A 16,056-nucleotide genomic window follows, 5' to 3' on the forward strand; every position below is an offset into this window, starting at 1 on the left:
TGAGCCCTAATCGCATTTGCTTATCTTTGTTACCTTGGGTCTTGTGGGATTTTGAAGACCAGTGTCAGGCCCCTTTCTCGTCTTCGATGTTAAACACTATTCCTCCTGGAATGGGAGGGGGGGGATGTTCTTAACACTTTCGAGGTTGTCTGTTGTTTAAGTGTTTCGTTATCGTCACTCATGTACATTGGCGTCACAACGACACTTGTACTTTGTGTCTTTATGGGGAGCCAGTTGTAAGTCGGTCTTTAATCAGTTTATGATTGGGACATGACCGACCTGTGGCGAAGTGCGATCCCTTATCGGCTGCAGGCGGCTTCAGAACGAGACAGCTGGAGGTCACTTACAAATGCCGCGGGATACACATTTGAGTCCAAAAGAAAATCCGTTGCCGAGGACAGATGACGATAAGTAAATCTAAATCGATCAGCGGTGGACAATGGTCATGTAAGCGCTGCATGTGGCAAAGTATGTAGGTCGCAGCTGGGGCAGCGTAGCCACGGGAAATACTGCATTCCTCTTTAATCTTTGGACTTGAAGACAGCCTTGTTCTTATTATTGGCCGTGGTATATTGCATAGCTGTTTTACGCAAGGTTCTGATAAATGTTCAATTCGAAAGAGGGCTCGGTGGCTTAGTGGTAAAGCACAGGAATCCCAGTGCGGAGTGGTTTTCGTGTCTTTAAGGACGCGTCAACTCTCATGGGTTCCTGACATAAGGGAACGCAAAGTAAGTTGGTTGTTAAGCTGGCCACATGACACCCTCATTAACGTTTAGCCATAAAGACAGATGGCTTTACATCATCTGCATCATAGATCACATGGTCTGAAGGGATAATTTACTTTAATTTCTTAATTAACTGCTCATGTGAATATTTCTATGTATTACGTAATTAACGTATGATTTAATCATTATATTTGCGATGTACATATTTTCATTGACTTAAATATTTTCCCCCCAATTCGTTCGTTATTCCTTTTCAACGTACGAGCGTCTGACAGTAAAGATACTAACAACTGGTAACTCATGAAACGAACCCTGTACTGTTGGACTTCTAAGTTTAAAAACAAAGCACAATATTTGACAAATAAACTAAATAGATAGATCTAGTATTGGATGGCTGGCTTCGATGCCGAGGGAACCAGGCCCAAGGGACATCCGAGATTAACATAAAAAGATGTCTGCAAGCAGGTCCTTAGGATTACAGCTATAGATGAAAGTATGTAGCAGGAAGTAGCCCAAGATCGGAAAGCGTGTAGACAAAATATACGTGCTGGACCGCTAGTAAGGTCCTCGCAGAAAGTAAAATGACCCAGAAGGGTTTAGGAAAACCTCTCTGATAGCCCTTCGACAGACTCATTTTCATACTTGTATGATACTAGAACTGTGGTAAAGTATGCCGCACGAGAATTAGTTTTGTCATGGGAGATTCTGACCAGATTCAGAGACAATAAAACATCACCAGTAATTCATCTCCAAACAAGGTTACCAAGACAGTTTGTGTGGAAACACAAGCTCAAAATCGGCCCCCGAAGTGGTCTGCCTAGAGTCTTCACCAGGATTCGAACACGGAACTTCTGGTTCCAAGTGCTTTACCACTCAGCCAAAGCATTTCCATATACTTATTTAGCGTACACTTGTATTTTTATAAATAATAATTTTTAACCTTATCCATACATTCAAAATTAATAACATGTTGCATGTCATAAAGAGAAACTAAAAAAGATTTATTCTTCTTACAAAAAAAAAATCATTATAAGACTTTGGCCGCAGGATAAAAACTTACGCCTCTGTATAAATCAGATGAAAATACGTTTTTAATAGTTGATTTAAAAAAAATTAAACACACTAGAACCTTTGACCTCAGTCTCGGACAAGACAAGAAAAAATGTCAACTTTCGAAAGAGAGCTACGCCTAATTAAGATCTCTATGTTTTATTCACTAAACAAGTTTAATTAGCTCCTGGTCTACCAAAACACATTATGCATTGAACTTAAAATCTACAGGTCTGACTAAAGATTAAAAGACCGTGGATAATGAAGTCAAAGTCAGGGACAGAGTTACGATGCCGCACCTCAATCTTCATGTTTCTTACCAACGCTACACAATAGGCACGTAGTGTTCAACCTTTGAGAAATTAACGCGCAATTGTCTGGTCAAGTTTTGAAACATATTTTTTTCTTTGGTGAACGATTTTTTTTTTTGTGGTTTTAGTTTTCACATGATGAAAGGGAGACTATCGGAGTGCCAGGGTAAAACATTTCAGGTTTTCTAAGACATTCATCTACGTGATTATACAAATATTTATTCTCAATACAAGAAAAGGTAAGTACCGGTATATACAATATATATTTTACACTTCCTTATTATTACATTCTTTCCTAAATATAAAATCAAACCAAAATAAAACACAATACACCACATAGTAGCGGTAAGTAATTCGTTAGTTTTATGAAAAAAAATCTTTAAAAAAAACTCGGCTAAATTCAAACGATTGGTCCTCCTTCCCTGATGCAATTAGCGCATGGAATAAGTTGCCTGAGATCTGAGAGATGAACTCTGTTTGGTAGCAAGGCTGGAAGGATTAGTCCTCTCGTAGAGCCTTGGCGAGAAACTCTGCTGTTAGGCGTAGTGCCTTTAAGCTCCCATACAGGTCAAGTGACTCTGCAGACAAACTATCCCGCAGCTCTCGGAGCCGCGGACACTCCTGCAAGATATGCGCCACTGTTTCCACCGACTCTCCACAGTTGCCTGAATCAGCCAGGAAAACAAGGGACTTAGCTCTGCAGTGTCTTTAGTTTATCTATCATGCGCGACTAGATTGACACTCTGATATGCGTAGGACGTAATTATCTTCTCTTTTGAAGGGACGTCTATAATTTATAATATAAGATAATATAACCTAAAAATGAAAGAAGACTTACCTTGAGATTACAGACTGACTGTGTTCTTTTCCTTTGAAAACAATTGCTCTATAGACCATTCGAATTGATTCTCTAGGTAACCTCTTATCTATTTGTTTAAGGATGCAATAAAAAAAGATAAACATTCTAACATCATATGTTTATGTTTGTTGAATGTTTATTGCGCTACTCACATTCGTAAAATAAAAAATTAAAGTTAGTGTTTCATTCAAAGTTTTAGACATACATGGGAAAGGAATTAATTGGGCTCATCTTTTCTAATATATAATTTTGGAAATTTTATGACTTTGCTGAATCCACAAAGTGAAGCTAGTAGTGTTGACAGCTGAGTTATAAGAGTCCAGTGCTTAATTTCTGCCCTGGTGGCTAAGTCTAGTTCTAGATACAAAGACACTAATTAGTCTACTGGTCTCGGGTTCGAATCCCAGTGAAGACAGGGATTATTTTATTTCGGGATCATTACGGTGCCTCTGAGTCAACCCAGCTCTAGTTAGTTTGGGGGAGGTACTGGCCACATGACACCCGCATTAACCTTGGGCCACTGAAACAGATGACCTTTACCACATGTTTATGATGTTTCGGATGTTCCCTTAGAGTAATCTACTTCCTAGTCCAAACTCTCGCAGGATTGCGGGGGATGGCAGCGGGACCAACGAGGCGACCAAAAGACAGACCAGCGCGCATAACGCAAGACCAGACAGCCATCTGGGTTGGATATAAGGAATAGAATAAGAAAAATTTGAAGTTGAAGTCCTAAGACCCGTCATTCCATTAGAGTTTCTTCTCTGCATGAATTGTAACTAACAATTAGCCGAAAAATTTAGAAAATAAGTTATTTGTAAGAATTAAGGGAAAAAACTTATTAAAGTAAGTAAAAGTAAGTAAATTAACCCTTTCAGACTTTACGATCAGATGATATGAAGATCATCTGTTTCTGTAGCCCAGCAGTAACGAGGGTGTCATGTGGATAGCACAACCACCAACCACCTTAACTTTTCCTTAACCACTGTCTGGTACCTTTAGAGTTGGGTGGACTCACAGGCGCCCTAAAATTCTCGAAATTCAAAATCCCCGTCTTCACCGGGATTCAAACCCAAGACATCTCGTAGATACACTACGCATCCTCTCAACTTATTATACATTAATTAAATATTTACTTAGTAAAAGTTAAATAGTTAGGTTACTTCGAAAATATATTGAAGGAAATGGTTGTATTTACTAAAGACACAGTCAGAGGTTAATTACCTAAAGCTAATTAGGTTCATCGTGTATATTTTTAAAAACTCGCTACAATTAGCCACGGGCCTGCAATTTTAGAATAATTGATTCGTTACAGTTTCTGCCTTCGACTTAGTAGAATGTGGCATGGCAAGGTCAGGTTAAGTACGCCAAATGATACATACAAGACTTTTGGGAACCAATCTGTGTTGTGAATCACACACTGCTCTCTACAGAACTCTTGTATAGTAAAAGGAACAGACAAAAAGAGAAGGTCAAGGGCATCAGTAAAGGAATACCAAATAAAATAATAATTCCCACTAAAGAGAGGTAGAAAGTGAGAAAGAGGGCGAGAAACAGTGAAAGAGAGAGAAAAAGAAAGAAAGAGATAGAAAGATGAGATTTAAAAAAAAAATTGGGACATCTTAACTAGATATATCTTATCTTATTGCAGACGTTACTTCGAACAATAGATAATTACGTGCCAAGATAGTGATGCATGTTAATCAATGACTTAAACCAGGGGTGGCCAACCTTTTGGTTCTATGCGCCAAATTTTTGCACCTGCTTCCCCTGTCCAACATGCAACATCGTGGTAGGCATCCCCACCACTTGTGATCAAGCTGCCGAAGTATGTGAACAGTTCCATCTCTTCAAACTCTGTATACCCAATATTGAAGTTTTGCAGAATTAAAAAAAAACAAAACATAAAAAATACTTTTAAAAAAATAATATCCTTATACAACTTGTAGAGCGATTAAGTTTTCCTTTAATAAGTAATTAATGTTAGATATTTTTAAAAAATGTACATTTTTATCCGCCCCCGCCCAACCGAAAAAAAAACCATCATGGTCGACAGAATGTAAAAATCTACTAGACTTTCTAACATTTCAATAATTGGCTTTTAAATGTTAGAAGTTTGTTAGTGTTAGATGACAATGCGAAAAATGTACATTAATTTATTAAACTCTTTGAATGAATAATGCCTACACGAGGAAACACCCGAAGACGTCTAGTCCGTTCAAGAGAAACACTTTCTCTTTCTCTAGACAAATTTAAATTTATTTCTTTTTTTCACTTTGAAAAATAATAACGGTCGAACTATTGTTTTCCCAGTGTGGTTACTGATCTAGTAATTCTTTCCCTAACGATTTGCAGCAACTGTCAAATCGATAGAGGCGTTTTCGAGATCCGTTTCCAGTTTCACCCAGACGGTTTTTCCCACCTAATTTCGAGTTAAAAATAGAAATTGTAAAAAAAAAATTGCAATAACCCCTTCTTAAAGGTAGAATAATAATAATTTTTTATTTTTTGTAATAAAGAACATAGACCTGAAATAAAGATTTCATAATGAATGTCAATAGAGTAACGTATTGCTGGTATTTGCTATACATTTGTCACATCCCATACTACAGTAACATCCTACTCGGCGGGACATTGAAAGAGAAAAACAAATGGTTGAAACTTAAAAGTATACACTAAAGAAAGTGAAGGAAGTCTCCATTGAGACTCAAGACACACGATATGTAAATATTGAAATTGGAGAGACGTCAGTGAAACGAGAGAAGTATAAGAGTTGGGCAGTTGGGGTCAGTGGTGTGCCTAATTTAACGTTTTAAGTTTTATCACAAGGCATTCTGTCTCATTCTCTTTGCATTCGTGTCTTCTTCCTTCTTATCCCTTATCTCCCTCTCTTTATCTCCCTCTCTTTCTCTACCCTCCCCTCTATTTCTCTCCCTCTCCTCTGTTTTTTAAATATCTTCCTCTTCTATTACTCATCCCGCTTGTGCGTTCATCAATAAAGCTGAGCTCTTTATTATTTAATTTTATAGCCCATTTTATATTTGCACAAACAGGATGTTCAATTGTAACACACTACTGTGAATAAAACTCCGTCCTTTACAATGCTTAATGTGTATCTAGTCTATGGGAGGAGATTTGTATTTGCACTTTGACTGTTTGCCAGATTTTTACGCTATTAAAAAAGGAAGTTAAGAAATTATGCCAAAATGAAATTTAACAAGCTAAAGAAAAAAAAAAGAATACTTCTTTAAAAACAAAGCTTATTTAGGGGAAAGAACTGCTAATTACTGTCATTAATTTCAAAATGGAAGGGCTAAGGGCAAAATTAATTAGTTACTACTAATTGGTTATATAATGGGTTACTTTTTAAAAAATTGATTCATATTTTCTCTTCGATTATGAATAATTATCAAAAACTTCAATTTCATTGGATAATAGAAAGTGGGAGAAAAACATATATGCATCTCTCATTAAGTAGCACTAATTCCCATTGTTTTGATATCAAACAAAATAATACGTAGCTAATATTAATTAACTGATTACTTTTTAAAAAATTGATTCAAGTTTTGTCAGGTACAACAAATAATTGTGCTAAGTTTCAACTTGATTCGAGAAAGGGAAGGAGTAGAAACCTCATGTTCAAACTTTTTACCAGTCAGACAGACAGAGTGAGTTGATAAACCTTTGTTGAAATCTATCTCAAGTTCTGTTTAACACAAAATCTAAATAGTAAATGATATATATCGTATGTCTTTAAAAAAATGAAATAACAGAAGGTAATTGGTAAGCTGATTTAAGGCTATTACCGTTACAGTACATACACAATTACCTCCCAGAACAGCTTTTACTTTTTCCCAGCTAAAGTCAGATACCCATAAGAGCTGGATGGACTCAGATTCAGAGGCGCCCAAAGATCCCGAAATTAAAAATCCCAGGCTTCACCAGGATTCGAACTGGGGATCCCCGGTTTGGAAGTCAAGCGCTTTACCGCTCAGCCACTGCGCCTCCTGTAAATAGTATGTGTGGAATTTATTCAAATGTGTATTTTTTATATTTGTTAGGATGTCTTGGTGGACTTGTTTGGTACTGAAGTCTCTGCTAGCTGCCACGTGTATGGTAGCTGTTCAGTCGCAGACACAGCCTCAACTCGTCTTTCATTTCGTGGCCAACACCACGTCAAAAACAAAACTACCAGATTCCAGAGATATTCACCTGCAGGCACACCTGGAATCACTGTAAGTCACGCCCATTAACTGAAAACCAAACAAGCAATAGACGAAAGAATACTTTTTTTAAAACCAAAGCTTATCTAAGGGGAAATAACCGCTGATTACTACCATTTATCTGAAAATTACAGGGTCTTAGCATTTTTTTTGGTATATAAAACAAAATTAATTAATTGGTACTAAATGATTAATTAATTGGTTAATTTTTGGATTGATTCGTGTTTTGTTATCGACAATGAATAATTATGCAAAAATTCAACTTGATCCGAGAATGGGAAGTGGAAGAAAAAACGGGTCAAAACGAAATAAGGGGACTAAATCCATATATATATATATATATATATATATATATATATATATATATATATATATATATATATATATATATATATATATATATATATATCCACATCTCTCTTTAAGTAGAGTTATTCCCGTTATTTCGTAATCAAACAAAATAATTAAACCGCAATAATTAATTTACTGTTTAATTTTATGATTCATGTCTTGTCAGGTAAATAATTGTGCAAAGTTGTAACTTGATCCAGGGGGATTTTCACAATTGGACCCAACCTCCTCCACCCTAGCTACGCCACTGACTAGTTAGTATCTCCATCGGCTACAGAGCTTGTCTTCACCCTTTCTATTTATTTCATCCCAATCACTATGTAGTATGCTGTGAAATAAATAAGGTTTCAATGCTCATAACATTTAAATGTTTATTTAAACTCTCTTCCTTCTTTCATTTCAGACTTTACGGGTTGATGTGCAAGTCTCCAGGAAATAAATTCATAGTCCGAGTGAGTCCCGGCAGTGGCACCACAGAAGTGGTGGACGAGATTATAGGGCTGCACAACACCAGCGACAACGTCAAGAACTGCCTCTTCCCGGGTTTGAACCCCATCAAATGCGACGAGGAGAACTTCTGCGCCCTGGGCAACAAGTGCACGGCCACGGTGATGGCGGTCTGCCAGCGACACGGCACCATGTCCAGGTGGCTGATGACCCAGGTGGTGGACGTCACCATCGACCAAGTGGACGGCGCCATTGTGCTGGTCAGGTGCTTGACCAAATGTGAGTCTGGGGAGCCGCAGGACGAGCACGACCACGACGACGAGAACGGAATCTCTTACATGGCCGTGGGGCTTATCGTAGGGGGCGTCGTTTTTGGGGCGTTCATCTTGGTTCTGGCGGTGGTCATCTGGAAGATCAGGGACACGAAGTACCTGGAGTATCCTGACCACCCCCATCATGTCCACCACGTCCACTATGTCACCAAATAAAGCGTTTTGTTTTCTAGTCGATATCATTAAGTAGCAATTGGATCCTTTTAGTCTTAAATCACTGAATGTGTTGTAAATTTAATGTAATAGTACATAATACATCAATGTTATAATATTAATAACAATGAAGTTAAAGGGCGAAAAGAAAATTAGAAAAATAAATGTAGATTTAAATTTAAAAAGGGAAATCACCGAGTAGGCCATGGCGAATAAATGACTGGTTTATTCCCCCTGTTGCAAATAGTTACTTTTGGCTGAGAACCAAGAAATTGGCATGAACTGTTGGTTTAAATTTGAAATTGAAAAAGCACAGTATATGTTCTATTTCTGAAAAAAAAAGTATCAAGAAGATAAATCTCAAAAGAATAGTAAGATAGAGGGAGAGGAGACCGACATACAAACCACACAACTACACACTGTAACACATTTTAGATTTTATTTTACAACCCAGACATGTAAGTGTAACAATCACAATACATCAGCAAACTTTGCTTTTTGAATTCAGTGTCTATAGATCATTAAAAATGTATCCAGATAAGAGTATTGTGGGTTGGTGAAATAAAGAAATAGTCAGGTAGAAATACAATACAGTTCTGGTCACTACGAAGTATTTCTAGTCTTCAACGTGATGGGTCCAGATCTCCGACATCTTAGAAAGCAAGAGTAACTTTTTTTTCTAAACATAACGATGTCTGATGTTTAAGATATAATCACACTATTTAAACACATTGATGCGTATACATTCAGTAAGAGAACAGGTCGCGTAATTGATCACAAAGTCATTTGAAATTTTTAAATGTTGTGGTCTAAACTGATCAACATGAGGTGTAAACAAAAGTGACATTTTGAGTATTTAGAATTGAATACTATCAAAATAATATTTTAAATTGCGTCCAGACTTCTAATTATAACTATGTAGGTCTAATTACTTTGTCCTTTCTATGATCGACTTTTTGATATCTCAGAAAGTGTAAAAGAAAATTAAAGTTTTTGTTAGACTTTAGAAGAATAAAATACTGTTTGTGCGTCTCTTGCTACTGTACATGCTAGGGGTAGCAGCGGTTGTCACAGCATGTGTTAGACTTTAGAAGAATAAAATACTGTTTGCGCGTCTCTTGCTACTGTACATGCTAGGGGTAGCAGCGGTTGTCACAGCATGTGTTTGACTTTAGAAGAATAAAATACTGTTTGTGCGTCTCTTGCTACTGTACATGCTAGGGGGTAGCAGCGGTTGTCACAGCATGTGTTTGACTTTAGAAGAATAAAATACTGTTTGTGCGTCTCTTGCTACTGTACATGCTAGTGGGTAGCAGCGGTTGTCACAGCATGTGTTTGACTTTAGAAGAATAAAATATTGTTTGTGCGTCTCTTGCTACTGTACATGCTAGGGGTAGCAGCGGTTGTCACAGCATGTGTTTGACTTTAGAAGAATAAAATACTGTTTGTGCGTCTCTTGCTACTGTAAATGCTAGGGGGTAGCAGCGGTTGTCACAGCATGTGTTTGTAAAATCTCTCATTTGTTTCTTTTGAAATTTTTCTATGTAATAAAATCGACTTACTCAGCTCTAATTGAGTTACTGTATTGTCATTTTCAATGTTTAATTAAACCTAGATTTAAATTATATATACTTAGATAAGTGTCATTCTTTAACATACAGCTTAGCTTACTTTGCTTAATATTAGTAAAGTAGCTTTGCTGTTGCTTTTTTTTTCTGTAAAATTATCTTGCAATAAACTTAAAGAAATAAAGCGCGCACTCTGTAACGAAATGTTTTAAAACATCATGTCTGGATTTGTAACTATTCTTTGACCTTGTTTTCAATCGTGACTACTCAGAACGTACTAACTACCCCTAGCCTGCACTTTGGTAACAAAGACGAGCCCAAATAACGGGCCGTCATTCTGCACTGATCTGTTTTATGTTTGTCTCTTTCAGGTTCTGCCTTGCAGATCAAAAAGGACGACAAGAAGAAACAGCGAGTCGACTCGGCACTAACCAAAGCGTTGAAGAACATCACACGATGTCTGATTTTGGCTGTCAGGAAACTTTTCATGGTCTCGTGCTTGTTTTGCTTCTGCTACCAACCGTTCAGTGCATTCCCCTGACAGTGGCCACTCAAAAGTAATCACGTCTTGAGCCAAGAAATGACATTTAATTAAAACTGTTCCACCATCATATCATCATCATCCTCATCATCAAACTCCATTTGAGTGAAGGGTTGAGAGACGCAAATCCTGTCTTACAAAATCCCTGTATTGCGTAGTGCATACATGTCAAATTATTCCATGGAACTATCTACCTAGTCAAGCCAAACAACTCGATAACACACAAGAAGGCAAGATGGTGGATGAACAGTTTTATGATTTCATTATTTACATAGGCACAAATATTTTTTAAAAAACTTGAACTCTTTATTAACTATAGTTGTAACTACGAATTTCGTGGAGGTAAAGAGGTCGATCTAGTTGAGTTGTATTTGAAGTTGATGTTTAATATAAACAAGAAATTGTAAAATCAATTTGTATTTATTTATTTACGTACATGATTTGTATCTCTCATTCTAGTGCCCAAGTCTCTCTTGTATATTGACATTACTCATTGCCCTCAGAACTTGTAAATTGAACTTCACTAAATTTGTTCGGACCAAGAAAATTTGTGGCCAACAGTTCCAATAACCTTTACATTCTCAAGCTTTTCCTTATATGCTCTCTGCCCATCTAAGTCGGATGTCGATCTATTTAAGGAAGCTAAAATTACCTCTATAAATGACTGGTTCTTCTTCTAGATGCACCCAGCAACGATCAAAGAACCAAACAATAATGCCAAAGGAACCAAACAATAATGTCAAAGGAACCAAACAATAATGACAAAGGAACCAAACAATAATGACAATGTAAAATTAATTAAAACTCAGGACCTACGGCTAAGCATCCTAGTGCTTACCAAATGGCTAACCACGCCTGGTTATTAGACATGTATGCGTGAACTTGAATGGTTCAATGTGGATGTGTGTGTTTGTGTAAAGCATTTGTGCTTTAACATCAATCTTTGTAAATGTCACTCTAAAATCTAGACCTAGATCTATGTTCTGTGATAGTTTAGGGAATTATTTATCCAACTAAATTTGGACCTAAAAAAAAATAAAAACAATACAATATACATGTTTGCTGTTACAATAACGAACATGAAATCCAATACATTGTTTGAAAGAGATCCCCTTCCCTCTTTCGGAGTGTAATGTAAAATAAATGTACTTTTGTTTTAGCACAGAGTAACTAGGTTTTGGTTTCATACTTTATCACATGTAAATATAATTCACCTTTTGTTTTATTAAATTTACTTATATCTCAATCAACATATACTTATTAGTTTTTTAAATAATTGAATATTGAAGAGCTTTTTGTTTCCCATAGCTTGTTTAACGGCATGACTGCCATACATGATCTATGAAACATTTGTATAACCCTAACCCCAATCCGATCTCCCACTGTCATTGCACAGCAGGGTGCATTATGGTAAATTATATTTATTGATAGACAAAGCACATAGCAGCAGTGCATTGTAGTAGATATCCTTTAGAGATGCTGGAGATAGATAGGTCACACTATTTGCAAGTCTGCACCCAGCATTACTAGACAAGCCCTCACATTAAAACGCCAAGAACAGAGGAAGGCCATACAATGCTTAACAGATGGACATGACGTGGGGACAGAGACTAGCCCAGAGTTTAAACGCCGTTAGGATGCTGGTTGGCGACCTATGACTGTAAAGGGCTTTCTTGGGTTTTAGTTAGGCCTAAATACATGTATATAGCTAGTGTAGATGTATGATTCTTTGAGGGGCGTAGATTAATGCCCCAACTGTAAATCGCTGAAAGCGTACAAGTATTATAAAAGTACACTCAAGAACAGAGTAGAACTTAATATTTATTTACATCATTTCAACTGGTTACACACATTTTATAGAATACGTAATCATCAATAGTAAGATTACTTAAATGTGCCCAAATTAAATATTCCAGGGCGACCAGACTAGATTCAATAATATATAAGGGTATCATGACACAACATAGCATTACTCTCAATATTCAGTACACACATATGGCAGAAATAATATCTCTTTAATCTAGGCAATACAACTGACAACATTCACCAACACCCTACTCAGACCAGGTCAGCTCTCAAACTGACCTAGACTGACCACAGGAAACCTTATTGTCCCCCCTTGAAAACCTCGTGCTAAAACAGTTCACCACTCACAACTAATAAAATAAACAAACGCACACACAATCTCACATCTTACCCTGCTCTTGACATTAACCCAGACTAGACCACAGGACGACTCCATTTAGTGCACATCAGAAAGAAAAAAAATGTGTTTTATGAAATACTTTAGTGTAGGCTCTAGTAAAAGTTTTGTGAAAGGACAGGGCGAATGTTTTTTAGACTAAGAAGACAAAAGAATGCAGTATTTCACCTGGATAAGCAGACCCAACAATGACCTACATAATTTGCTACGAAGATGTATAAAATGCATTTTGATAAACCATAAATCAAACTTTGCTGCTATTTCTAGACCGTAACGTCTGTCAAGAATCAACCTGGACTTAATTCTTTTTAACAGATCTACTAGGAGAAACCATGTACTCTAGCCTTATTAATCTTGTATATGCACCAGAATCAAAGATAGTTAGCCAATCTAAACTGAAGAATAGAAACAACTGTTTGCAACGATTTATTGAATAAAGTTCCATTGCTAAAGGTTTAATTTTTCCATTTTTTTTTATCTGGCAAAGGACTTATTCGTACAGCTAAACAAAGGGATGTAACCGTAAAAAAAACTTTGTTAGCTTTATTATTTAGCTTTTCATATTTGTATAAAAAATTAATGAGCTTAGAGCTGAGCATTGCCATTGACATGCTTGCACATGGGAAAACACCCGGAGGAGATGGCATTCCTGCTGAAGTAATTCAGGCTGGAAAACATGCCCTAATCAAACCACTCCATGAACTGCTAAGCTTGTGCTGGGAACAAGGAATGGTCCCCCAGGAATTGAAAGACTCCAACATTGTTACAATTTATAAAAATAAAGGCGACCGCTCTGATTGTAACAATTACAGAGGCATCCCACTGCTTAGCATAGTCGGAAAGGCTTTTGCTAGAGTATTACTAAAGCGATTACAGATCCTGGCAGATCGTGTTTATCCAGAGTCGCAGTGTGGCTTTAGGGCAGGTAGATCTACAACAGATATGATTTTCTCTCTTCGGCAGCTACAGGAGAAGAGTAGAGAACAAAAGCAGCCCCTCTTCATAGCATTTATTGATTTGACCAAGGCCTTTGACCTTGTTAGCAGAAGCGGTCTGTTTGCTGTACTAGAGAGAATCGGCTGCCCAAATAAGTTAAGAAAAGTAGTGTCAGCTTTTCACGAAAATATGCAGGGCACCGTTCAGTTTGAAAGTTCTTCCTCCAGGCCATTCTCCATTAAGAGCGGTGTCAAACAAGGATGTGTACTGGCCCCTACACTATTTGGCATCTTCTTCTCAGTCGTACTATCCAGTGCTTTTAAATCCCTGGAAGACGAAATATACATCCATAGCAGATCCGATGGAAGGCTCTTTAACCTGGCACGTCTTAAAGCCAAAACGAAAAGGCGTCGTATCTTGATAAGGGAGCTGCTGTTTGCCGATGACGCGGCACTCGTATCTCACTCACAAGGAGGTCTACAGAAGCTAGTGAACGCCTTAGCAGCTGCTTGTCAAGAGTTTAGCCTTACTATAAGTCTCTCCAATACCGAAATCCTGGCACAAGACGTCGCAGAAATACCTATAATACAAATTGGGAACCACACCCTTTCAGTGGTGCAGGAATTTACCTACTTGGGTTCAACAATTGTCAGTAACCTAGACTTAGACATCGAGCTGACAAAAAGGATAGGAAAAGCTACCACAGCATTGGCAAAACTCTCCAAGCGCGTCTGGGAAAATGGTAAATTGACCACAGCGACCAAAATCCTAGTCTACAACGCCTGTGTTGTGAGCACTCTCCTTTATGGCAGTGAGAGCTGGTCAACATACATGTACCAAGAGCACAGATTGAATAGTTTCCACTTGCGCTGCCTGAGACGCATAATGGGCATCTCTTGGAGGGACCATGTCTCCAATCAGGAAGTTTTAAGATTGGCCAATATGAACAGCATGTATGCTCTCCTGACACAAAGAAGATTACGCTGGCTCGGACATGTCACCCGCATGCCAGATGGCAGAATCCCGAAAGATATCTTATATGCTGAGCTTGTGAAAGGAGTCAGACCCAAGGGCCGCCCAAGACTAACATATAGAGATGTCTGCAAGCGAGACATGAGAGCCTCAGGCATCAGCGAAAGTATGTGGGAAAACATAGCCAAAGACCGGAGTGCATGGAGACAGACTGTGCGTGCTGGGACAACCCTTGCTGAGAACAAAAGAATTGAAGCGGCTTTAATCAAGAGGGATAAAAAGAAAGCTGCCCTGTCTGCTAGCCCTAAATCAGAGGCATACACATGTACGAATTGTGGCAAAGTCTGCCGTTCTAGAATTGGCTTGATTAGCCACACCAGATTCTGCCCCGTCTCAAGATTAAGCCAAAACCAGTGACTCATTTGGGCGCATCCATTGCCTTTCGAGACAAAAGGAGCCACATATATATATATATATATATATATATATATATATATATATATATATATATATATATATATATATATATATATATATTCCCTTCTATTAATGACAGTAGAAAAATTTTAAAAAGAAAATACATTTCTCTGTAGTCTCCTTAACATCGTCTTCTGAGAACCTATCTTATGATGTGACAAGTCTGCAGTATTTACAAGCAGATGTCTCCACATAATATAAAGGGCCATTAAAGGTTAATTATATTTATACTATTACTCTACAGTATCATTATATAGATGAGAACTGGAAGCAAGAGTCGAGCCAGAGTTCTGTAATCATTATTGTAATGGATCACAATATTAATCATATTATAAATGCAGGGATAGTGAGGAATCCTTTTTTTGAACTCTTGAATCTATTAATGCCTTTTTGATGACGAACTTTTAAATGAAACAACAAAAACGTTCACGCTAACATTTAGCTTACTATTCTCATTCAGACATTGTCAATAGCATGAAAGAAAGAATAAAGGGAAGCAAATCACATTGGCAGAAGATTGCAGACGTGACCTTGTTTTCCAAATTGGGAGAGCTGTAAAATAAAAGTAATCTTATCACTAGACTGGAGCAAACTGGCAACTCTGTTGTTTTTTTTCTGCTAATTGGTCAGTTCATAGATCAGATTGATTAGCACATTGGTTGGTAAATATGCATAAATAATCACATTGGTCAGTACATAGGTCGTTATTTTTTTATATACATGTATATGATCACTTTTTAAATGCGTTTATTAAAAAAAAAATTAAAAAACCTGAAATCGAACTCGATGGCTCAAGCCTCCTCAAAACAAAACACTAAACACGGTGCCTGCAAATCGCTTATGAAAATAGAAGGTTTATTGTTATCTACTAGCTTCAATAATCCGGTTTCAAATCTCTTCATTTGTGA

At 37.3% G+C, this 16,056-nt stretch overlaps 1 protein-coding gene across 2 annotated transcripts; it reads left to right on the forward strand.

Moving 5' to 3' along the window:
- The first annotated feature begins 1,989 nt into the window (after positions 1–1,989).
- On the forward strand, positions 1,990–11,810 carry LOC106054776 (uncharacterized). 2 transcript variants are annotated; one of them, XM_013210803.2, is made up of 4 exons: positions 1,990–2,325; positions 7,007–7,180; positions 7,923–8,245; positions 10,391–11,810. In XM_013210803.2, the coding sequence occupies exons 2-4, from the start codon at positions 7,008–7,010 to the stop codon at positions 10,558–10,560; spliced, it is 666 nt and encodes a 221-aa protein (XP_013066257.1). In that variant the 5' UTR covers positions 1,990–2,325; position 7,007; the 3' UTR covers positions 10,561–11,810. The 2 variants fall into 2 exon arrangements, with proteins under 2 accessions (XP_013066257.1, XP_055860567.1); XM_056004592.1 differs by lacking the exon at positions 10,391–11,810 and having other exon boundaries at positions 1,996–2,325; positions 7,923–10,023.
- Positions 11,811–16,056: the final 4,246 nt, after the last annotated feature.

The sequence above is a fragment of the Biomphalaria glabrata genome, chromosome 11 (assembly GCF_947242115.1).
Source record: "Biomphalaria glabrata chromosome 11, xgBioGlab47.1, whole genome shotgun sequence".
NCBI classification, from domain to species: Eukaryota; Metazoa; Mollusca; class Gastropoda; family Planorbidae; genus Biomphalaria; species Biomphalaria glabrata.